At 41.5% G+C, this 25,814-nt stretch overlaps 1 protein-coding gene across 1 annotated transcript in view; it reads right to left on the bottom strand.

Moving 5' to 3' along the window:
- Positions 1–81: 81 nt before the first annotated feature.
- The window catches only part of LOC143301108 (uncharacterized), a 31,048-nt gene continuing 5,315 nt past the window's right edge, over positions 82–25,814 (bottom strand). Inside the window, exons 2-7 of the mRNA XM_076615158.1 lie at positions 23,590–24,513; positions 20,178–20,325; positions 17,027–17,109; positions 14,001–15,489; positions 12,569–12,756; positions 82–11,776 (exon numbers count right to left, since the gene is read on the bottom strand). Of these exons, the coding sequence (XP_076471273.1) occupies positions 11,315–11,776; positions 12,569–12,756; positions 14,001–15,489; positions 17,027–17,109; positions 20,178–20,325; positions 23,590–23,790 (2,571 nt within the window). The 5' untranslated portion in view covers positions 23,791–24,513 and the 3' untranslated portion in view covers positions 82–11,314. The remainder of the gene's footprint in view (positions 11,777–12,568; positions 12,757–14,000; positions 15,490–17,026; positions 17,110–20,177; positions 20,326–23,589; positions 24,514–25,814) is intronic.

A 25,814-nucleotide genomic window follows, 5' to 3' on the forward strand; every position in this document is an offset into this window, starting at 1 on the left:
TAGTTACAGTGGGTACAGTTCTGCTTGAATGGAAAGAAGTGACCACACACGAAAATGTAAGATGTAGAATGATTTACAAGATTCACTTCATCTGTATTTCTTTGAAATCACCACACATTTCATACAACAACAATTGTTTTTAATCATTATTATTTACAAGTCTAAATAATATTCAGCTCACCAGGACAAAAATACAACATGGACATCACTAAGGCGAAGACAGTTATCAACAATTCCAAGAAAAACCACCTTTTGACATGCATCTCACCAAGGCCATGGAATAAAAACCACAACAAAATAAACACCATCATGGAAAAACTTCAACCAGACTTATGGACAAAAGAGAAGACAAGGTGTCCTTTTCAGTGTTGCGCTAAGCCATGCCCTGACCTGAAAAAATTAATACAAAACTCATGCACAAACAGGTCTGTCACTGGATCGCATGTTGTTCATGTTGCGCTATGCCATGCCCTTGAGGAGTATACACATATCTGATACAGAAACAGGTTAAACGTCTTTTGCAGTGCTGCACACTCTTCATTCAATCAACTTAAGCTGTGACCACAGCCCACTCTGGAACAGAGTACACACATCAATCCCCTGAACTGAAGAGGAAGTAAATGAAGGGCTGTCATTTAAGTTGTTCATCAGCTGATTGTTCATCCATATCAGATTCACCTGCTGGTTTCAACAAGTGCAAACCTCCATTGTCCCATGATACCTTTTTAAGCCACAGAATTATTAAAAAAGAAAAAAACAACCCAAAAAACCCACAAAAAAAAACCCCCCACAAAAAACAAAAACAAAAAAAACCCTAAACCTCAGCATTTCAGCATCACAAAACTGTATTAAAAAAAAAATAAAAAAATTTAAAGATGGGTTGTTGTTTTTTTGTTTTTTTTTTGCCTTGCTTCCTATACATGTCATGCATATAAAGGCCCTTTTCTTCACACTTTTTATGTATCATCAGCAAGTCTTTGTCACCAAAATTAACACGGTAGCTGTAAAAGGATGTGTAAGAAACAAAGGGACTGTTATCAGTGATGGAATCTCTCTAGACTTCACTGGGGTTAAGTCCTGCTGCATGGCAATAGAGTAGCAGGCATGACTTCAAGTCTCCACCAAAATAATGCAGGGATCTGTGTGTGTGTGTGTGTGTGTGTGTGTGTGTGTGTGTGTAAATGTGTTATATGGTGTACTGCATATACAGAGACAGACTGAGAGAATACCTAGGTATGTGTGAGGGAGAAGGAGGCACAGAGAGAATATGTATGCATGTCTCTCTGTGTACATGTGCACACAATTTGTACAAATACAAATAATATAAATATGTCCATCAGAACATCAGGCAGAGACCAGTGTGAGTGAAGATTACTCTGTAAAATGTGTTATCAAAATATCTGGATAGAAAGAAGGCATGCCTGTTGTTACAGCCACTTTCCATTCTGTTCACAACATGAACAACCACCTTTTTCCCCAGTCAGTCCTGTCCACAAATTCTGGCCTGAATAATTAAAAAAAACACCTCATTTCCTTTGTGCCAACTATAGCAGGGCAAGGCAGACATCAAACAAATGCACAATTCTTGCCTGGTATTCTGACAGAATTTGTTATTTGGTGATCCTTTAAAAATTTCCCTGTTGGTATCCTTACACACCACAATATAGGCACCATGAACAATGACACAGGTTTAGGCTGGTAACATGAAGGCACAAACAACACACTGACTGTGGTTACAATATGGAACAACACAATACCAGTGTGTATGATCATGTCAAAAATAAACGCTACCATAGAAAACAAACAAACAAACAAACAAAAAACTGGGGAAAAAAATCACACAAAAACAGAGATTGTCAAGTCAGATTTTCTTGAGCACATGTGTAAGACACTTGAAAAATTTATTAAAAAAACCAAAAAAAACCACCAACAAAAAACAACTCACAACCCACTTAATTGGATGCACAATCCAAACCGACAATGAGCTGAACAAAGCAACTTAAGATTTTCCTGTAAAAATGTTGACAAAAGGAAAATTACTACTCTCAAGTCGTCTTCTTCATTCGTGGGCTGAGACTCCCACATTCACTCGTTTGCATGACCTCTTGCGTGTATGAGTTTTTACGCCTGCCAAGTTGGCAGTCATACTTCATTTTCGAGGGGGACTCAAGTCTGACTTGTCTTTGAACCAACTAACTGATGAAAGAGAATCAAACAATCTTCACTCTGGAAAAAGACTTCCTCTGACTACAGGTCAGATAAATAAATGCAATGATACATTTCAAAAATAGAACTTTTATGAAAATTACTAAATGATACAAGTTGACTGATCCAGCACAAACATAATATTTTTGTGTGTGTTCAAATCATACAAACCAAACATAGAATCTTCAGAAAGACAAAGAGCAACTCTGCAAAATTACAAGTGATGATAAATTTAAACTTCAGTTCAACCATAAGATTTTTGCTCCATGCATCTTGAAATTGGAACTGGAAAAGAAGATAGCAGGAAAAGTTGGGCATTACATAACTGTATTCTTCCTGCAAAACTGAAGAAGTCTTTTTTTGGGGGGGGATATATATATATATGAAAACTCAGTTTTGGACACGTCCTAGCTGACTGGAAATGTACAGGACAAAGTACCAAGAAGGCCAGGAAAATTTTTTTTTTTTAACTTTTACTTTCTAAGTAAACTTTCAGTGCAACAAACAACAACAAAGCACAACAATGTGGCTTGTTACTGCCATTAAAATTTTTTTTTTTTTTTACATAACTGTATTATACATATTACCATCATTTCATTGCTGTACTGCCCTACAATGGAACATTTTTTTGTGCTGTTCTTTCTCTGAAGACAATTATGTTTTTCACAATTAGGTATACAATTTGCATCTTTACAATTTCCAGACTTACAAGTGATTGCTCATATTTAAGTGGATCATATATTCATATAGCTGTTGTCAGTAGACTCAACTATAAAGCCCCACAACAAAAGTGAAACAAGTTTTATTCATTTATTTTTCTATTCTTAATTCTTATATTTCCGGAAGTGTTGCCTATAGCCAAACTGACTGCCTGTGTCATATCAAGGGCTGAAAATGTGTATAAAATTTTTATGATTTTTTTCTTTTCTTTTTTTTAAACAAGACCAAGCCACAAAGTTACTCAACATAAAACATACAACTGTGACATTGGTAACCAAACTACCTGAACAATAATAAGAAAAGAATTTGCGTACTGCTGCTGGTACAAGCCATTCTGCTGAACATTGGTAACCAAACCACTTGAACAATAATAACTAAGGAAATCAGGTACTGAAGATGAACCAATCACAGGATCTTTTTTTTTCTTTCTTTTTTTTTGATGCAAAAAGAAAAAACAAACCCAAACAACACGACTGCATGAAAACAAATAGTCATGCTGGCTAAGAACACATCAGGATCTACAGTCAGAACTAATGCCAGTGTCCACAAATCCCCTGTGAATCGAACAGCAGCCCAGCAATAAGCAATCCATAAACGTTTAAAAAAAGGCAAAAAAACTTTCTGGAAAGAAAAAAAAAGTTGTATGGTTCTAGTACACCACACAGGGGGAGACAGCAGATAAGGAAAGGAAAAAGGAACAAACTAAATGATTGAAAAGGAAAAAAACCAAAGAAACAGGGATTGGGAGGAGGGGGTGAGGGAGGGAACATTTCCAGTACAGAAGTGACACAAGAAAAGCAGTCCAAACTGAAAGGTGCATCCCACTGGGCCCCAAGATCCAAGCCCTGAACAATCTGACCTTAAGGGCATGAGCAAATGGGCTGTTAAACTTCACACTATCTTACCCATGGAGGGAGATGGGGGTGCTGTGGGGGAGGTGGAGGGATGGTAGGGAGATGGAGGTGAATTTTCTCCACCCCAACCCCACCCCCCACCTGCCATTTTATTACAGACAGATAAACAGAACTGATATTCATGTGTAAATTGTGTGATCAGGTCATAACCTGTTGTATATCTCAGCTTGGATTTTTTTCCCCTTTTTCTGCAGACGTATTGTCTTTATTTGTAGCTTCTTGAATATATGGCTCAATTAGAGAGTGAAGATCAAAAAGATCGTGGTTGGTGGGTCATTACTGAAAGTTTGTGACGCACAAATTTCAACAGCTCTAAGTGGTATCCGTTACAGTTTTAAACACAATGACAAGCAAAGAAACCAACAACAGAAACAGACAAAATCAAACACACGTGTGCGTATCTGTCCTAGCCTGTCATTTATACTAGCTATACATAACTTCACCTTGAACAACTGCATGTATTCCAAATATCTGAAAACTGACAACATAACAACACATCTGTTGAATGTAAGAGTTTTCATTTTGTAGCATAAAAAAAGAAAAGAAAAAGTAAAAAAAGAAAAAAAAGAAAAGAAAATGCAATCACAATACCACATAACAACAAACTGAAGGCAGAACAATCACAAACATTGTATATCACCCATCATACAAATCACATAACAGAACACAAGGACAGTAATACGTTTAACAATATATATCAGACATCATAAGACAGATTACTGTATGTCATATACACAGCAATCTAAAATACAACATTAAAAAAAAAAAATCTGATTATGCAGTATATGAAAATGTAGAAAATGCGGAAAGAAAAAAAAAAAGAGGAAAAAACTGTCGGAAGTTAAATATTCATTTCAGTTTCTAACTTTGCCAACTCTGCAATCTTTGCACAAAAAAGGAATGCGAGGGGTTTGTTCATTACATTTGAGACAAAAATATGCATGTACAGCAATACCACGAGTCATCAACGATTCTTCCTCCTAACGCTTTTTGAGCAAATGTGAAGTTGGATTCAAAGAAAAACAAAGTGGACTTAGTCAAGGCTGGGAAACCCCTGCAACAGCTATATAAACATTACATTTTTCACTTTACAAATATGCACATACTCATTAATATTCTTCCAATATAAACACATTACTTTACTTTTTTAACATTCCAACATACCTGCACTCACAGATCAATGTACTTTTCCATGACCAAAATACATATTTATGCTCACAGATGTACTTTTTCATGACCAAAATACATACCAATGCTCACAAATGCACTTTTCCATGACCAAAAGGCAAAATACATCATATCAATGTTCACAAATGTACTTTTCCATGACCAGAATACATATTTATGCTCACAGATGTACTTTTTCATGACCAAAATGCATTTGATCAATGTCCACAGATGTACTTTTCCATGACCAAAATACATTACATCAATGCTCACAGATGTACTTTTCCATGACCAAAATACATCATATCAATGCTCACAGATGCTTAGTGGCCAAAGTACCTGTGGTAGTTCACCCTTGTTTCATAGTGACACACACATATTCATACATATACACCAAGTTCAACCAGTGGAGAACAAGCAAATAGGTTGCTTATGTGGTTACATGATATAAAAGTTGTTTGCCTACTATCTGGTCAGAATGTAAGATAGTGATGAACAGCTGCAATAAGAATTGCCACTGCTGACACTGGAGGGCTATGGCAAACAAGCCCAGGTATGACCGTGTTTGGTGGACTTGAGATAAATTACATGGAGAAAATTCCAGGGATTCAGCACAGATAACACACAGAGAAAAAAAAAATAACCTCCACTCCCCAAAGAATAGCAAGAACAAATTCTGCTTTGACAAAATATATTAAAATACAGACAAATTCTGCATGTATGATAGCATGATGTAGGGTCTGACAAACTTTAGTCAGAACATGTTTTTTCAACATAAACATGACCAGAGAAAAAGGCTTCTTGAAAGAACTTTGGGATGAACTTTGACCCTGCTGATCACCATGTTCAAACTAACCCAAAATGGCACAAAAATGTATAATTTTCATAATACAACTGCTGGGAATAAATTTCTGAAGGACACAAAGAGATGTCAAAGTAACAAAACTGGTAACTTCTTCCGAAAGGATGGAACACGTACTCAAGAAAGCTTGACATAAGGGAGGTAATAGAATTGTACAATTTTCACCGGCTTGTCAACTTCTGCCAGAAATTATGTTATTGAATAATACATTACCAATTTTAACTTGTTAAAAAATCAAATCAAATAAATACATGCAAGAAAGCTACAACTGACATGCACCTTATGTGGTTTAACCCTTTCAGCCCTTTAAGGTTTTCTGCCTGTGCAGCCTTCCCAGCCTGGCATGTTTTGGCCTGGCTGCATCAACGGGAAGGGGTGCTTCACTTCAGGCACAAATTTATATCAGCCGCTCGACCAATAGCTACCAAACTTCACATTATGACTGAAATGTAATTTCGATACAAATTGCTTAAGTCTCAAGGCAAAGGATGTAATAGTATACTTAACTTTAAATCACAAACAGAAATAGTAAAACGTCAGCTTCTGTTGATGTTGAAGGTTGTGGGCAATCTTTGTCTACACTGGTTGCTGATTTCATCTCCTTCACTTTCCCATGAATTATCCAAAGAATCATAAGACACATCATCATTATCTGGGTTGAATTTGCTGCAGGAGTCCATCATAATTTCATTGAGTTCTAAACTGTGCAGTAAACGTTTTACCATATTAATGCGAAAACTGGGACCCAGTAAGAGAAGTTAAGTTGGAGTTACTTCCCTTATTTAGCAGTTTCATGCATAATAATGAGCTGACGAACTGGTTTAAATAAACGAGTTTCTTTGCACGCAAGTATTTCAGGTGGGTTCAGACGGAGAACAACGATCAGTGGTGCACGCCTCTCAGGCGGGCACAGGGATGAATGAGTTAAATTAATACAAAACATTAAATTACAAAATTTCTTCTGAAACATATGAATGTGTATGTGTGTGAGTACACACACAAGTGTGGGGTGGTGAGTTTAAGCGTATATTATGTGTGGGGGCAAGAGTATGTGTGAATACCATGTTCATCAGCTATTTCTGGTTTTAAATGTGGACGACTTACTGCATGTCCCATTCTCACGCTATCATTCTCGTTTTACACATGTGGTATGTTCTGCAGTGCATGGATGCACATTTATCAGTGATCTTCTATGGTATTTCCTGTCAATGTCTCTTGTAACAATTCTCACCACACTTAGCAGAAATCCCCCCCCCCCCCTCTTTTTTTCTACGGCAAAAACTGGGAACATCTCCCCTTTCATTGTCTGTTTTCTAATCCCACATTGCTTTTGAGAACATATATTTACATTTCCACAAGATCACACTGACAGTGTCACCCAATTTTATCAGGACATCATTGCAAATCGAAGTAACTTCTACACTTGAATGGGAAGCTTATGTGGTTTGTCATGATTTCATCACCTTTTAGATATCTTGACGTAAGTTCTAAGCATGTTCACACCTGTCAGTGGACCATCTTTTTCGTAATAATAATGATATTGTGAATTCATATACCAGCAATAGTAAAGGTTTTATCACAAATATGTTTGTAAATGTGGCATGTAACACCCTAACAACCAACAGATACAAAAGGGAAAATGGGAAAAAAAGTCCAGTCACCTGGATTAGCCAGCCACAGTGATAAAGGCAGAGACAAACAGTTTAAGATTAAGGCTGGAATACGACACAACAGTAAATAACATCAACAACACATAGTTAAACAAGAAATAAAGTGTAAAACGAATTAAAACATCTTTCAATAAAATCCAGACAGGTAGAATTATTTTTTTTTTTTAATTATAAGAAAAAAATCTGAAGGCACAGAAAAAACAACACAAAGGAAATGTATGCCACAGAGAGGATCTTTGTTACAGCTGAAGAAGACACCAAACTTTTTCTTCTTTTTATAAATCATAACTGTAAGCTTACAAACCAACAACACCGGTTTCATCAAGAACAATATTATCCTAGGCTAAATATCTCAGACAACAGGGCACTGGGAGGTGAATAACAGTGAAAGCTGAACTGAACTTCTGTATACTGAAAACACAGCAAATGTTTACAAAGAAGACAGAAAATAAATAAATATGAACAAATAAGGAAGAAAGGAGAGAACAAAGGCCTGATATCAACATCAACATTTTCCCTTGAACAATACTGGTGGAATAGATGTCATCATCTGGAAGTACCTGACTCTAAACTCAACGAGATCAGGAAAAATTTCTTGTTTAAATCAATCATTCCAATAAATTACAAAACATGCACTGACAACTTACAAAACAAGAAGCGTGAGCTTTCAACATTACAAACATTAGCTTTAAATATTTAATGCTGAACAGATAAACAGAAAACTAATCATTCACCAAGATGCAATCATCAATCAACTTGCATTAACTTTGATTAACTTTCCTCCCCTTCCTCTACGGTGTGTGTGTGTGTGTGTGTGTGTGTGCACATATTTTAAAGTGAGAGCAATCAAATGAGTGAATACATTAGGTTCCATTTTTCACTCTCTTCCTGTCAGGAGCTACTAAAAAAATATATATATAAGTGTCAAAATAAACGCCTTCAAACAAGCAAGCACCCTCTCCTTGGCACTCATTCTGATGTAGCTCCACATCTTGATGGCCACCAGAAGCTTGGGGAAAAGGGAAACTCTTCAAATACCTCTTTGGTGAACATACAGCTCACGTTTTTGTAATAATTCAATTTCTTATATATACCATGATGTTTCTTGTGTTACTGCTGCATATGCAACATCCTTCAAAACTAAGTAATCACCAACGGGAAAACAGGATGGGGGGATTATTTCCAAGGGAAAACAAAGAATAATATTTTGATACATTTTGTACTGTCTGCTTTGTTTTGATTCCCTCCCCAAACCCCTCCTCCCCCTTTTAAAAAAATATCTTTATCATTATTTAAAAATTTTTTTTTTAGTATATCATAATTTTGCCTGAAATAAAAAATACGTCTTCAGCAGTCCAGAATGAAAAACGTTACAAGTGCAGTCCTGAATCTGAATGATGACTGTGACATGTAAGTGGTAGATGCATGCCGAAGCTAAAGCCCGGTCATGGGCTGCATGTGCAATCTTAGCAGCCCAGGTCTGGATTGCACAGGCAATATCAGCCGCTAACCTCACTTTCGCAAGCCAGTCCTGGTCGTATTGCTTAGAAAGTCAGCAGGCCGTGGTCTGCAGATGCCAGCAGTTTCTTCCCTCTGATCACAGTTCTTCAAAATGAAGCATTACACCTGACCATGGCCACTAACTTCTGAACCCAGATCTCACACCCCCCTCTCAGCATTGTGGAACAAGTTTTGGATGCTTTCTCTCAAACACACTCATGATAGGGTCTAAGAAACGTAGTAGAATAATTGTGATTTCCACCCCCCCACACCCCTCTTCCCATCACTTTCTTTTTAATGAAAGAAAATGCTAAAAGTAAAGGATCAAGCAGTTCCCATCATGGACGCATGCACACACACATACATAACCATTCACACACACACACATACACATACATACACACACATTCACACTCGGGTGAAGAAGCCAAGTCAACGCACATTTTCATCTTTGCAACATGCCCTTCTTGCCTCGTGAAATGTCTGGCCACCTTTGACCCTAACTGCTACCATATATTGTCCATAAAAGTGGAATATAATCAAATGCCTTTGGGAAGCAATTTTGCCAAAATAAAAAAACCATCTTCCACAAAATTTCACGGCAAAAGTACAGAGTACAGCTGACAATGTGTTTGGTCTGACCTCACCACTGTCAGTGACAGGGAGATGTAGTTAGAATACAGGCCATCAGAAAACAGGAAGTTTTGCTGTGAATGTAAAATAAACTTCTTCTTTTTTTTTTTTTTTTAAAGAAAAAAAAGGGAGAGCCATTTACTTCTTCATTTACCCCCCCCCCCCCCCCACTCTGTTCATCAGTGTATACCAACCTAACAAGCATAACAATGAAAATGGCGTGCATGGGGGCGTGGGTGGGGGGGGGGGATACTTTAAAAAGAAAAACAACAACGAACAAGAGAGGCAAGGCCTTCAAGACTCACTTGTGATAAATTAAGTCCCCTTGCATTAATTACAGAGTAATTTCCCTTTTTTACTATCTGCACCAAAACGTATGCAAAATAAATAAAAATTCCACGCTTAGCAAAAGAAGTTCCTGTTTGAACCAAAAATGATAATAATGACTGCTCTTGTTGTTGGGTCAGAATATCAGATCAAAGTGCCAAGTTTAGAGAATACAAAAAATATAAATATAACAGTAAATGCAGTTTGCATATATATACTTAGGCTTCATTTTTTTATTTTTTTGTGCCCATCCCAAAGGTGCAATATTGTTTTAAACAAGATGACTGGAAAGAACTGAATTTTTCATATTTTTATGCCTAATTTGGTGTCAACTGACAAAGTATTTGCAGAGAAAATGTCAATGTTAAAGTTTACCATGGACACACAGACACACGGACACACACACACACACACACAGACAACCGAACACCGGGTTAAAACATAGACTCACTTTGTTTACACAAGTGAGTCAAAAACCAAGTGAATGTAAAGGCAGGCAGGAAGAGATGAAGGTGAAAAAATTAATAAAAATAAAAGGGGGTGGGGGGTGGAGTGAGAGAGGGGTACTGAGGGGGGTAGGGGCCAGAAAAAGCAAGCACCAAAAAAGTGAAAAAAAAAAAATTCAGACTAGACTGTTTCAGATAAAAGGCCAACAACAACAGTCAACAAACTAAATTTGGATGTGCTCATCTCTCCCCACCCTTAATGAGAAAAAAAAACCAGCAAAAAAAACAACATTTTCTTTCTTGAAAGAAGCAAACCAAAATATGAAAAACGTTCATTGTTGTTTTCTTTGTTTCTGGCCAAACACTCTTTCCCATTCAACATAACCTCTGTCTACATCATAGCAGATAACAAGATGGTGATTTCTCACTCTCTGGTCATAATCTTGTCAATGCCTTTCAAATCATACTGTCTTTCTTTCTCTCTCTCTCTCTGTGCGCCACAAGTAATCGACACACTCAGCCTACACTCAAATCAGGACCTGATCCCAATCTGTTCAGGTCACACTGATGAAGCATCAGTCTCGACAATAGCACCAGAGGTGCCGGTCATTTCTTCTCAAATGACTAACCGACAATAAAACCACATATTCGGATACACCTGGCAAAACACTGGCTTGATTATACAGGCATGTTTACTTCCCAACAACTCTATGTTCGTAAATCTGCCATTATCACCCTCACACCCCATCTTTAATATACAGGCATGCTTACTTTCAACAACTCACCATTCACAATTCTGCTCTCATCACCATCACAGTCATTTCATCAGCAAACCTTTCAACAACAGTTAAAAAAAAAAAATCCCCCAAACTAATTGAGAGGAGAAGAAAGAATGGGGTCCCCGTGACGCCCATTGACCTTGTCCCTGAGCACACCCCCACCCCCATGGTGGTGACCCTTGTCCAGGGAGGGTCGCGCCCTCTGCCGGATGCGGTCCTCCGGCTTGGTCAGCATCCACAGCAGGTCCTTGTATTGGCGCGGCCACTGGTAGGACAGGTGCCCGGTCAGCCAGGGGGGGCCCTGGCCGCAAAGCGACTCATCCATGTAGAGTGGCACGAAGCGGGAGCACGTCTTGCTGCTCAGGTACTCCTCCTGCATCAGCTGGTAGATGTAGGCCGCATGCAGCGAGCCCTTCTCCCCTGCCTTGCTGTTGTTGTTATTGTTGTTGCTGTTGGAGGGCTTTGGGTGGCAGTGGTGGTGGTGGTGGTGGTTATCCGCAGCTCGGATCTCCTGAAGGTACAGCGGGGACAGGAACACCAGCACAAAGTCCGCCTGCAACGTGCGACACCAAAACGTCTCATCTTCAGTTTTAGTTTCTCAAAGATTTATGTATAACACTGCATTCAGGCAAATCCATATATGCTAGCAATATCACGACTACTTGGCAGATGCCTGATCAACAGCATAACCCAATGCACTTAAAGGGGAACATTCATAACTTCTTTTTCTTTCTTTCTTTTTTTTGTTAAGTGGGGATCAGTTGCATACATAGACTAAAAATAATTACACCGAGAAAAAAAAAAATCAACAAAAATTCCACTTCCTTCAGACCAAATCATTTAAGTCAAAAGATGTATTTTGCCAGGCCTGCAGAATGTCTGTGTCTGTGCACTTTGAATGCATTTTGTTTCATGTTAGATATTATCTTGAGCAAGTAAGAAAATTCACTGGGATGCCTTCTATGATCAAAACATTTCCACAGGCTACTCAACTTTTTCAGTGTTACTTCAGCAGTAAATGTGTCGTCTGTGTTTCCTGGTGATACTGAAAGTGAGATGAAAGTTGATAAATACCATTACAGGTGACTTTCTCCCCACATTTAGATATATACTTTTCACTTGTGATTTGGTTTGCAAAGAAAGGCCTCACACTTGCTAAGTAAGTGTGCATCTGACAAGCATGCATCTGCCAAGTCGTACATGACGGTATATGCATATTATGTCTGAAAATTTATAAATTATCAGATACATGAATCACATATATGCACATTTGTAATCACACACATGAACCACACATATGCACACATGCATACACAAACACCACTGACTTTCTTTTTCAACCCACCTCTTTAAATTTGCGTCCACACCACTCGCGTGTTCTCTGCTGCTGTTCAGGAGAATCGTGGCGAGAGGTCACATCAGCACAACAGGAAAAACCATTGCGATCCAGACAGTTGCAGAGACTGAGGACTTGTCGACTGTGATGCTTGTTGTCGTTGGCATATGTTACAAAGACTTTAATGTGACGGAATGCTGAAAAATAACCAAACACAATGCCGAAAATAACCAAGTCTAATGCTGGAAAATAAATCTAAGTAAGTAGCTTGTAATCAACTTTCAGACCAACAAGAAATTATTCAGAATGCGACTTCAGCTACCATCTCCTGTCTTGTGTCATTGACTAAATTTGTGTTCCAAACTGTTCTTTGCAGTTCTGAGTGGCATTTTCCCAAGGTGCCCCTGGTATTTTCTTTGACATTTATGACAAACTTTATTTGAGAGTATCATTCACATTTCCAAAAAAATAATCTCTAACACAACTGAAGATGAATAACCACTTTTGTGAAATCAAAGTTCACTCTTTTTATTCAACCTGAAGGAATACTGTCGATCGATAATTCAATGATCAAATCAACATGCATCAATATATCATGTGGGGTCCAGCAAGAAAACAAAGAGGGATCCAGCAATGTTATGTTCATGTATAGGAATCCACCAACACTTTATGCCTGGAAAATAGAACTTGAGAAGTCAGTATGCTTTCTCTTTTCCACAAGATATGAAAACTCAATCAAATACTAGATTCCTAGACAAGATTGATACAAGAACAGAAAAAAAAAGACAGACCGATACATGCACACAGACATGACCACAATACCCACTGACAGGAAACAACAGAGCCAAAGAAAATTATCATCATCCCTCAGAACAATCTGTCAAGATAACCACACCACAGTCTCACTACAATATTCATTTTTCAGAAAGTCTCTTTCTAACTCTAAGGCTTATTATTTATTTATAGAGTGCAGGGTTCTGTACTTCCAAAAACTTTAATCACCATCAAATAGAGAGAGAAAAAAAAAACAGCAACCCAAAATAAAGGAACTGTTTCTTGGCATGACCATAATTATTATTTCTATTTTGAGTGTCACGATAGTGGAATGGTTGAGCACTCAATTCTGATGCTGAAGGCCAGTGAGGCAGAACTGGTGGCTAAGGAGTGAAGACTTTTGTGTGTGCTCTGAAGTTAATATCAACTTTCTGTACAAAACATGAGCCCTGTAATAGGTCTTATTGACATATTTGCAATGATTCTCTCCCTCTCTCTCTCTCTCCACACACACACACACACACATATGGTTTTACTGACATATTTGCAACTGTTCCTCACTCTCTCTACATGCACACAAACACATCCCCCCCCCCCCCGCCCCCCCACAAAGACAACCACAATCCAAGTATCTTCCACAACACACACAACGCAAACACCCACCCACCTTTTTTGAACTCTTCCACCTTCATGTCGATGGGCACGGATGTGGTCTTCATCAGCATTCCGGGCTGACGATTGCGCACCTCCTCCACCATGGAGCCCCCAGCCTGCGGCTTGATGCGCAGGGGGTATGTGTCTGCCCCAGCCAGTCCTTTCGACCTGCTGCTGGCACTGCCACTGCTGTTGGTCAGCCCCGAGAACTGACAGGAGCGGCTCGAGTCGCGCTCCCGCTTGATGTTGACCCTCAGGCCGCGGTGGCTGGGGGGGATGTCCTCGATCTGCTGTTCGGCCACCATGGTGGTGAACTTGTTGCCCGGCATGAAGCGGCTGGGCAGGTGTGCCAGGTTCTCCAGTTTCTTCAGTGGGGACTGACCCTCCCTGCTGGGGCCAAAGACACCCCCCCCAGCCGATGACAACTGACCACCACCACCACCCCCTGCCCTGGCATTGTTCCTCTGGCCCTCTCCTCCTCCTCCTCCTCCCCCCCTCGCTGTGCCCCTCGGTGGTTCAGCCCCCCAGGGGGTCATGCCGTCGGTGTCCTCGCCCAGGCTGTACATGCCCCTGGCCGCCGTCGCGGAGGAGGGTGAGGTGGGCAGCAGGGGCTGGTTGGCGTTGCACTCTTCCGACACCTGGCGCATGACGTTGAGCGGCAGCCCTGACACCCTGGAGCCGGAGTCAGAGGAGGAGAGCTCCTCCACGCTGGTGGAGGGGGTGTTGTCCTCGCCCCCCATGTCCACGCTGTCCAGGGCTGGGGGCAGCGCCTGGCCCTCCGTCAGGGACACCATGCCCTGGCCCCGCACAATGGCTGTGTGCAGCAGGGCGGGTTCCTCCACCTCCATGCTGGTGGTGCTCCCGCTGCTGCCCGGCAGGAAGGAGCGCAGGTCCCCGTGGTGGGGGCTGTCCATGTCTGCGTGGACCACCATGCTCTCCTGCATCACCTCAGAGTACGACGCCGCCGGCGCCCTGTCTGAAAGCTGCTGCTGTATGGGGCTGGAACGTAGTTGATGCTGCAGAGGGGACCTGCCCATCCCTTGCTGTTGCTGGGACGGTGAGGAGGAGCCGTAAAAGTCCCCCCCACGTCCGTTGCCACCGCCACCCCCTGCGTGAGTGTTGTAGCTGTGCTCCTGGTGGCTGCTGCCTGCCACAGACACGTTGTAGTTCTGCACGGGGTGGGTGGACATGCCCACCCCCACCCCTACCACGTTCCTGCAGCCTGAGGAGGTCAAGGCCAAGGGACTGGCCCTGCCCGCGTGGGGGGCGTGGGAATGGAGGTGAGGTGAGCAGGAGGCGGGAGGGCTGTGGTGGTAGTGGTGGAGGTTGCCCACATGACGGCAGCAGCAGCCAGGCCCAGAGGCCAGGCTGCAGTGGGAGGGGTGCTGGGGGTGGGGGTGACGGGGGTGGGAGTGGGAGTGGCATGGGGAGGAGCACCCCCCACCCCCGTGATGCTGACTGCCGTAGGATAGGGTCTGGGGGCCCAGGCAGCCACACGCGCCCTGAAACACACAGCACCAGTCCTTCCGGCTTCAGTGCGCTGTTCTCTGGCTTCTTCACTGGACTGACATGGATATTTCTACAGTGCCTATCCTCAATAAGAGACCATGCCGTGCTCTAAGGGCTTTAGAAAACACTGTCGTCTGGAGAACAGGCTATCTACCTGGGTACGGCTGATGGACAACTGCCTTGAGGCACTCCTCATTTATTGGTTTCCTGTGTCATTCAGTCAGGCTTCAGTCATGCGCACACACACATGCACACACACAGGCATCAGACATCAACACTGCTGTGACCTATCATTACACATCAACACTGCTGCAACCTATCATTACACATCAACACTGCTGTGACCTTTCAATACACATCAACACTGCTGTGACCTGTCATTACACATCAACACTGCTGTGACCTGTCATTACACATCAATACTGCTGTGACCTATCATTACACATCAACACTGCTGTGACCTGTCATTACACATCAACACTGCTGTGACCTATCATTACACATCAACACTGCTGTGACCTATCATTACACATCAACACTGTTGTGACCTATCATTACACATCAACACTGCTGTGACTGCAGTGACCTATTATTACACATCAACACTGCTATGACCTATCTTTACACATCAACACTGCTGTGACCTATTATTACACATCAATGCTATTGTAACCTATTATTACACATCAAAACTGCTGTGACCTATCAATACACAACGCTGTTGTGGCCCATCAATTCTGTCTGCTGGATGGACAACCTATGACCATTCTGTGATTAACCATGGACAACCTTACTTCCAATATGGAATTAACTCTTCTTTTGGGATCTTCACTGTTACGACAATTAAGAAAATACCAAGAATGTCTGATCAGGCTGCGAGGCAAACCTGAAGGTCATAACCACAAACAGTTTTCAGATTTTTGTTGTTGTTGCTGATCATACTGCTGTTTAAACTGTCATATGTTTGATAATATTCTTCAGCTGGGATCTTTTCATGCAACCTGTTGTTGGAGGTATTCTCCATGCAGTACTCAATACCACTTTCAATGCAGAGAAAACAAAACTGCTAAGTTTGTCATCTTGAAACTTGGAAACACGCTGTCAGCATGTAGCCATCAAGAGACTCGGGTTGAATAAACTAGTTCTGTCAGAACTAAACCATCACATTGTACATATGCATATCATGTGGACAAGTTTTCTCCTCAGTCACTCTCCCTCCCTATCTCTCTAACTCTCTCTCTCTGTCCTTCTGTGCTTATGTTCTTGAAAGTTTTGTAATGGTATTTGTTCGCTTACCTTACCCCTTCACGACAGGGCAAAGGCCTGATGAATAAACCATTCACATTCACACTTTCTGTGTCACCCTCACTCTCTCCCCATCTCCCTCTGCCCTTTCTTGTTCTCTCTCTCTGTGTGCTCCCTTTCTCTAAGCCTCTCTCCCTTCCTCTCTCTATCTGCTTCTTTCTCGCGTCCCCCTCTCCCTGTATGTCTCTCTCTCTCTCACTCTGTCTCCCTCCCTCTCTCACCCACCTGTGCCATAGTAGTGACGCACGAGTCGGTCCCCTCCATGGCCTCTGTGCCAGACTTCTGTGCTTCATACTGTGCTTCAAGGTCTGCAACACAACCAAGCAGCCAGCATAAGGCAAACAATCTGGTATCTGCAATACCATGCTGTATTTCTGCCTAAATCACATAAAAAGGGGGAAAAAAAAAGTTCTAATAACATGTTCAGACCACAAACTCAAAAACGGTATTGCGTGTCAAATGCAGGTCATGAGATGCCATACTCTGATGGGCATGTAACTAGGTTAGGGTTAACTCACTCGGAACAGTCAGTCTTCCCCCTTTATTTCCCTCACATAGATCCAATCTGAGGTCCAGTGGGGGTATGGACAGTTCAGCCAACAGCTTTCAACCTCAGAAATGCGGCACCATTGTCTCCATCAACCTCTTCCGCATGTAACATTTTAATGGTGTCAACAGCGGTGAAACACTGGCATGTCGCTTCTTTTGTTGTTTGTGTACTGAGAGTTCATCGTTCGTTTATTTATTTATAGTCTGTTCATCTACGATGATGATATCAGACTGAAAATAAATGATATTATTATTATTTGGATTATTATCATTTCTATCATAATGATGATGATGGTCATTATTCATCAGAAATCAACATTTATGTATATTCGAATGAAAAGGGTGGTGGGGGGTGGGGGATGGTGGGGAACTAAGAAAGGAAAAGAGAGAGAGAACAGAACGTGGAAAAGATAGAATACAAAATGTAAAATGGAGAGGGTGAGTGTCAGTGACTGGAGAAAGAAAAAACCTACTATTGGAAGGGTGTGTGTGAGAGGGGGGGACAGGGGAAGCGGGATTAGGACAAAAAAATTAATCAATAATCAAATATTGTATGCACTACTTCTGTAGAATATTATTTGAAAAAAGGTTCATGTGGGGACCTACAATAAACAACCAAGTGGACTATTTAACACATAATTTAGCTAACTTTAATAAAGAACAGTTTGAAATATATAATTTTTCCCAAAAAATATTAACATTTGAAACTGGTAACACGTGTTCAGTAATTTCTGGAGGCAAAAAAGGTTTCATTTCTAAACAGCGGGTTACAACGTGCGCTGAGAATGAAGATTAAAGATCCCATAGCCTTTAACATCCATCGGGGCAGTGAACTCCAATCCGCAGTGTACAAGGCTTGACATAGGAAGGTGGGGCCCAGTCCACCCCCTCTGCTGTTTTAACCCATCCCCAACACAAAGTCAGATACCCAGTCACACCTGGGTGCAGTGCAGCAGGGGAAATCAGAGCGAAGTAACACGTGCGTGACATATGTTATGCGCGTGAATACGTGCCTACATCCATGTGTATGTGTGTATGTGAGAGTGTGCATGTGTGGATTTTACTTACATATACGGTTTATTCCCTGGAAATTTACAATACCTTATGGTCTTAACGTGTGTGTGTGTGTGCGTGCGTGCGTGTGCTCGTGTGTGCGCACGCGTATGTCTTTTTAGTAATATATACTTTTTAATTGTTGGATGTTTTCATTTGTAAGTATTGTTGTGCAATACCCTATTGGCCTAACATGAGTATGTGTGTGTGGGAAGGTGGGTGGATTAGTCTATCGTCAGCTATTAGGAATTCTTATTTGACTAGTTTTAATCTCTATTTATGTTGCGTATGTTATTCTTATGTTGGTGTTTATAACGAGCCTGTGATTGCACAACTTACTTTCCATGTGGATTAATAAAGTGTTTTTGATTGATTGATTGAAGTCCCTTCCCCAAGTACACACAAAAAACCATGCCCTAACAGGGCTTCAACCCCTGATCACTGGTGAACACTGGTCCAGAAGTTGAATGCTTTCACTGACTCTGCCATGGTATCTCCAAGGCACTGTATTATTAAATGAATGACAGGACCAGATCAGTGTATATGAGACGGCGGGTCTGTTGGAAATAGTCCATCAAACCATGAATTAATTTCTGAAACTGATGATATCAGCAGCTCTCAGTATTAAGCATAGTTGTAGCTACTACCATTCTAATTATCTTGTTTTTATCTGAAAGGTGTGTTATCTTGTTCATGTCATTTTAAGTGTTATCACAATGATAATGATGATGATGATAATGACTCGTACAATAACAATAACAAATGACAATAATGGTGCTTTCTTTTAACACTGACAGTCAACGAAATTGCGATCAGAAATAGATACAAACTGAAAGTGGGTGTCCATTGTAGCAATGGATCACTGCAGAAGGCTCTTCTCCACTGTGGTAGTGTTATCAATGACCACTGTCAGTCCTCATCATCATAACAAGGTGACAACCATGGAACAGCAAGTCTACCATTCTGTTATCAACAACAATTTGACCAATCAATAATATTGTCCCTTATTTTTCGGCATTCGGTCCCCTCTCAATGCCAGACCAGTGCATCTAGGTCTATATGTAAGTCAGGCATCTGCTCCTCCCCCCCCCTCCCTCCCTGCAACCCCCCTTTTTTTTCTGTAGAGCAGTTTCAGTGTCAATGTCAAGGAGGTGGCAAAATGTGCTGGCTGATTCATTGATATGTTTCACAACATTTGTTAAAAACACAAAAAAACAAAAAATGCAGATGCCTGGCCTACACATAAACTCAACACACTGGTCAGACCCAGGGAACCGAGCGTGGGTTTGAGTAAATAACATTGACATAAAATGAAAAAAAAAAAAAAATAAAGCAGACATGGTATAGCATTATTTATAAATATGGCTTGGTCTACATGACTTGACACCTTGAAACTGAAACTAATCAACTGTCCATAAACTCACAAATCCCCTTCAAATAGAATGAAACACAAGTTATTTAAATAAACCAAACACAACAACAACAACAAAAAACCAACCCACATGTTAGGTCACTTTCAATTTCTCCACATAAACAGGCTAGTAGCTTGCACAGCACAGGGAATCAGGCCCCTGCTGGAGTCTACACCTGAGGGGTCATGGGGGGTATAGCGTGTGCAATTAAAAAATCATACAAATATACAACAGCAACAACAAAAACACATGCACAAACAAACAAAAAAACAAATCAGCCAAAACCATCCACAATCCAGTAATCAAACGAAAAAAATAAATAAAATAAAATAAAATAAAATAAAAAAGGAAGCATCACTGACCTGGCACAGCATCCAGAAGGATCTGCAGGGCATCGTCGCGGTTCATCTTCTTGAGGGCCTTGGCCACGTTGTTGACGGTAGAGTCCTTCTTGGGCAGGTAGTTGGTGAACAGGGCGATGGTGCTGCGCTCCTTGGTGTTGTCCAGCACCTGTCACACCCCCAAACACCACACACATACACACCGAACACACACACACACATGCACACAACCAAACACACACACACACACACACAAAATATCAGCCTCTGTATCCTGCATAAACTTGCTGCTAAGTACGAACAACATACTAATGTGTTTTTTTTTAATATACAGTCTACATATGAACATACAACACATAAATACACACTCTTTACCTTTAAGCTTTCCTGCTTGAATATATAATTTATATATATTTATATATAAAAGTCCTTTCCTGCCAGCAATGAACCAGTCCAAAGTGCAGCAATAACTAAAAAAGCAAATGTTTTTAACCACCAAAAATTTTGGGGCTTCTGCACAGCATCTTCACAAGTTAACTCCCACATGAACACTAGACTGCAGACTGCAAGGTAAGAACAGACTTTCCAATCTAATCCCATCCCCCCCAACCCCCTCCTCCCCACAACTCCTGACCAGGAAGTAGAGTGTGGTGGTGGGTTAGGGTGGAGGGGAGGGTGTGAGGGAAGGAGGGGGGGGGGAAGGAGTGGCTAGCAAGAGTTCTAAACAAACTATGAGGCTGAGGATTCAATGACCGAGGAGGCCAAAGGAAAACGTCAAGACACAACAAATATCTGCCCCCTCAATCCACACACACACACACACGCCTAACATATAATGCCACACACACACATATCATATATCACACACACACACACACACTGACTGACTGAAACCATTTATTGTCAGATTAACTTTTTGTTGTACTGATATTTTCGCAACCATTTGAATAAATATTAACTGAGCAACACAAAGAAAAAGAAAACACACACACACACATATAAAAATCTATAGAAGATACACACACACCGCATTATTAGCATGGCACCTATTATCCAACAAAGAAATGGTAAGAGAAAGGGAAAGAGAGCACAGTGAGAAAGAGAGACAATCATCAGAACTATCCTTTGTAATAAATCAATCATCTAAAGAGAATAGGCTTAGAGAAAGGAAGAGAAACAACCATCAGAACTATCCCATCATAAACTAATGTGCATAATTGGACATGAAAACGGTACCATTCAATGCATTCACCTCCCCTTTAGTTCACATCCACAGTTGCGCTTGGGCCCACACAAACACATGCATGCGTGTGCGCATGCACACACACACACATGAGCGCACACACACAAATCCACACACACTACCTGTCAACAATCTTTCACTTCCTCCTTGACCACCACTTCAACCAAAACAACAACCAAACACGCACTGAACACTTCACGCAGCAAGAACTACAAAAACCAGGACGCCCCCCCCCCCCCCCCCCCCCCCCTCGCAAAAAGAAAAACCAACAAAAAACCCAAAAAAACAGACCCACTCACATCCACAGCTGACACAGCATCATAACCACAAGTCATCACCAGGATAATCTTCACCTTTTAAACCCCAAATCCCCAAACCCCACTCCAGCCCCTTCCTACTCCCCACCCCACCCCACCCCGAAACCCCCCTCTGGAGTTCAGCTCTAAACCAGTGATAAAACTGTCTCCTCCACATACTGCCCCCAGGGCCCGACCCATCACCCTCCACAGTAAAGGCAATTACCACAAGAGAGAAAGGACTAGGAGAGGGGGGTGGCCTGGGCAAGAAACTGTACACAGCATCAAAGGGAGGTGGTAGAGGGGCAGGAGAGGGAGATGGGGGAGGGGAGTGAAGGGGGTGGGGGAGGAGGGGGGGGCAGTGGACCAATGGGATGGCAGGCCACTTTCAATTACACTGATGGCACATTCATTCACATTGACCCCTGAGGGTTAAAGGATTACATATTGGGAGGGAATGGGGGAGGAGTGGAGGGGGTGGGGGTTAGTGAGGTGAAAGAAAGTGAGAAAGAGAGAGAGAGAGAGGGGGGGAGAAGATGGGAGAGCTAGGGATCTGTCAATCAAAGATGTCACATCAAGCATCTACCTCCCCAGGTGGAAAGTGAGACTGCACTAACACCTCCACACCTCCCCTGTCCCCCTCCCCCCACCCCACCCCACCCACCCTCCCCCACTCCCCAACTTGCTGGTCTGTCACAACAACTCCCCCTTAATGGGAGAGATGGGGATGGGGTAGGGTGGTGGTGGGGTCAGGGTGTGATCTGGATGGTGAGGAGGGGACCCCTGAATGTGGGTGCAAATAATTCTCAGATGCATTTTATTCCCAGTAATAACAGACACAGACAGTCAAGCAGTCAGATGCAAATTTACACAACTAAAAAAAATACTGAAAAAAAACCCAAACAAACAACACACACACAAATTGCATCACCACATGATTTAACACACACACAAGAGATTTAACACAACCAGTTATTCAGTGGTTCAGCTCTCATGGGGGGCAGATTTTCACTGAAGTTAAAAACAAAAATAAACAGGAAAACAAAAAAAACAACAGGAAAGAATTCTGTTTAGCTAAAGCATGCTTGTGCATACACTTTCATGCACTTCATAAACTTTTTTTTTCATGTAAGTCTGATGTGTAACAATCCATTCATCATGCCTTATTCATGTGATGGAACTGATGCACTGATATATAATATAAATATACAGAGAGAGAGAGAGATTCATCTTTATATATCTCTCTCCACTAATAATCAATCAGGCTTGGGAATTGTCCAGGAGAGTTTCCTCTGAAAATTGGCCGAGGTCCAGGGGCTGCTTTTGGCCCCTGGAGGGGTGCAGGGGGGACTCCTACGTTTACAGTTTTTGACAACCGTTCCCCATCTCTACTTATCAAAGTATTTGCAATGCTTTCTTCAGTGAAAATGTTGCCGCGATTCACGATTCTCGGCATGCTTGCCGTTTGAAAATTACCATATGGTGGCTGAAGCAAAAGTGACATCACAGTATAGCTGAAAAACTGAACCAGGCTAAAGACAAAAAACTGAACCAGGCTAAAAACAAAAAACTGAACTGGGCCTGAAACAGACCGGACGAAAATAAAACGTACTCGTAGGTTTTTTTTTCTCTCCCTGAATTTTTTCTCCCCTCTGAAATCAACTGCTCTTTAACTGAAAATAGCGGATCTGCTAAGAGTTCCCATCAGTCACTGAAACAAAAAAAAACAACAACAAAAAACAAAACCAAAAAACCCCCACCTTCCTCCATTCTGCCTAAACTCCCCTGCCACCCACCCATTTCTTTACAAGTCCAGATCCCACATGTACAACCCCACCCCCCACTCACCCAAAATTCCCACCACCAACCCAACATCATCCCCACCAGCACTCACCAGGATGTCCTCAGTGGAGAAGCCCAGGTGCTCGGCCAGCCCCTTCCAGTCGTTGTTGCTGACGGGGCTGGGCAGGTCCAGCTTGTTGGCCAGCTTGACCCAGGTGTTGTGCTTCACCAGGTGCCAGGGCAGCACCACCCGCCCCTCCTCCAGCCGCCTCATCAGGCCGCTCTGGCTGGGGCCCTCCATGTCCGTCTCCATCACCCTGTCTTGTCTGTCTGTCCTGTGTCCGTGAGCACAGTCTCCGGACTTCTACTATCTATCGACCGACTGCTGCAGTTAGTGTTCGTGGTGATAAAGTGGTGGGTGGGTGTTCAGTTTGACTCCCACTCCACCCCCAACCACTCTCCCCCACCAGGAAAAAAAAAACAACAACAAAAAACAAACAAAAAAATAAGGAAGATTCAGACTGCCAGCTCTTGTCAAAGTAGGTTTCACCACAAGAGACTGGACTTTATGATCAGTCTAAATAGCTTCTCAGGAAAGTTACCCCGATTTCTGCAGAAGCATCCAATTCACAGGTGTGCCTTTGTGTGTTCTACTGGTAAAAAAATCATGTAAGGATTCAGGATGTAAAGACCTAAGTTGAATCCAAAGTTGCAAAACAGTATAACACTAACTAAGCAACAGTAGAGATCTCCATCAGTTCATGTCCATGTTCTCTATAAATTCTTATTATGTAGTCTGCCAAAAAAAAGAGAAAAGAGGTTTGCTTGAAGTTGAAGCATTACCAAGAATACTTGTCTAACTGCTTTCTCAAAGCTATGTGCTGACCGTGTGCTGCTTAACGCAACCTTGCATGCACAAACAACGCGTGTGGCATTCACAGGCAGGTGATTCCCTTAGGATTGCTTTATCTGTCCTCCACTGGGAGAGATGAAAGCTGCCCACATCCTGTCATCAGCAGCTCCAACACATCAGGCACTGAAAGAAAAAATATCAAAAAGAAATTAAAAACACTCTAATTGTAATAAGTCAGATTAACGAACACACACTCTGGATTACACACACAAAAAAAACAAACAAACAAAACAAACAAAATCCTACACATCTATTTTTGAAAGCCTTTAGATAGGTCCTTAAGACAACTGTGTGTGCATTAAGTAGTCTGACAAAATATATTCAATGGAAAGTTAGCCACAGGAAACTAAAAAAAACTCACCAACCAACCAAACAACCAATGTATAAAAACAATGATGTTAACAATGAAAAAACAAGAAAACAAACAGAAATAGGAATGTACACACACACACACACACATGTATATCAAATTCAGACAAGTAAAAACAATTCTGGGGAAACACAACAGAAAAATGACTTCATTCACAAAATCATAAATATTTAGGGTCAGCATCAAATCATAGCTACACAGTCAAAAAGTTCTTGTCACACAAACACACACACATGCACATATATACACACAGGGACACAGACACAGACTACAAAAACACAAATAATAAACCCAAAGGTAGAGTGAATGTAAAAACAATCCTTCAGTAAAGCAAGCATACCAGAGTTTAACCAAAAACAGATCGATCCAAAATCATCAGTGGACCCTAAGAGCAGACTCTCTGGCAAAAATTATACTGAGGATGCATAGTGCTACATTTATATAAAATGGAAGAATAACAAAGTTAAGAAATATATTCAATGCAGTTAGCTCAAAGTCAAGTCTGCTGACACTAACAAAGGCAATCATAATAAATCAATCAATAAATAAAAAGAAAAAAAAGGTCAGTATTCATCTACAGTTACAAGTCACAGACAGTCTTTAGAACCTTGAGGCACAATGTGACATTCTCAAATCCAAAGTGATCAAAACTTTACTGGATACCACTGGAGGCAAACCATAACTGTCAGTTTGAGTAACGACCTGTCGTTCAGTTGATGAAAACTGCCTGCAGAAACAGACACCAGGACAGCCAATAATCATTTCACAGGGAGGGAGAGACAGACAGACAGACACACAGTGAGACACAGAGGGAGACACAGAGAGACAGAAACAAAGTAATAGACAGAGACAGAGAGAAAGGGGCACAGATAGAAAGAGAGAGAAAGAGAAAGACACACACACACACACACACACAGAGAAAGAGAGAGACAGGGAATGAGAGAAAGACATAGTAAAACTAAAAGAGAGAAAGAATGAAAGATATAGACAAAGAAAGAGATGGAGAGAGAAGGAAAGAGACAGAGAGAGAGAGCACACTCACACACCCAACAGA

The sequence above is a fragment of the Babylonia areolata genome, chromosome 27 (assembly GCF_041734735.1).
Source record: "Babylonia areolata isolate BAREFJ2019XMU chromosome 27, ASM4173473v1, whole genome shotgun sequence".
Taxonomy (NCBI): domain Eukaryota; kingdom Metazoa; phylum Mollusca; class Gastropoda; order Neogastropoda; family Buccinidae; genus Babylonia; species Babylonia areolata.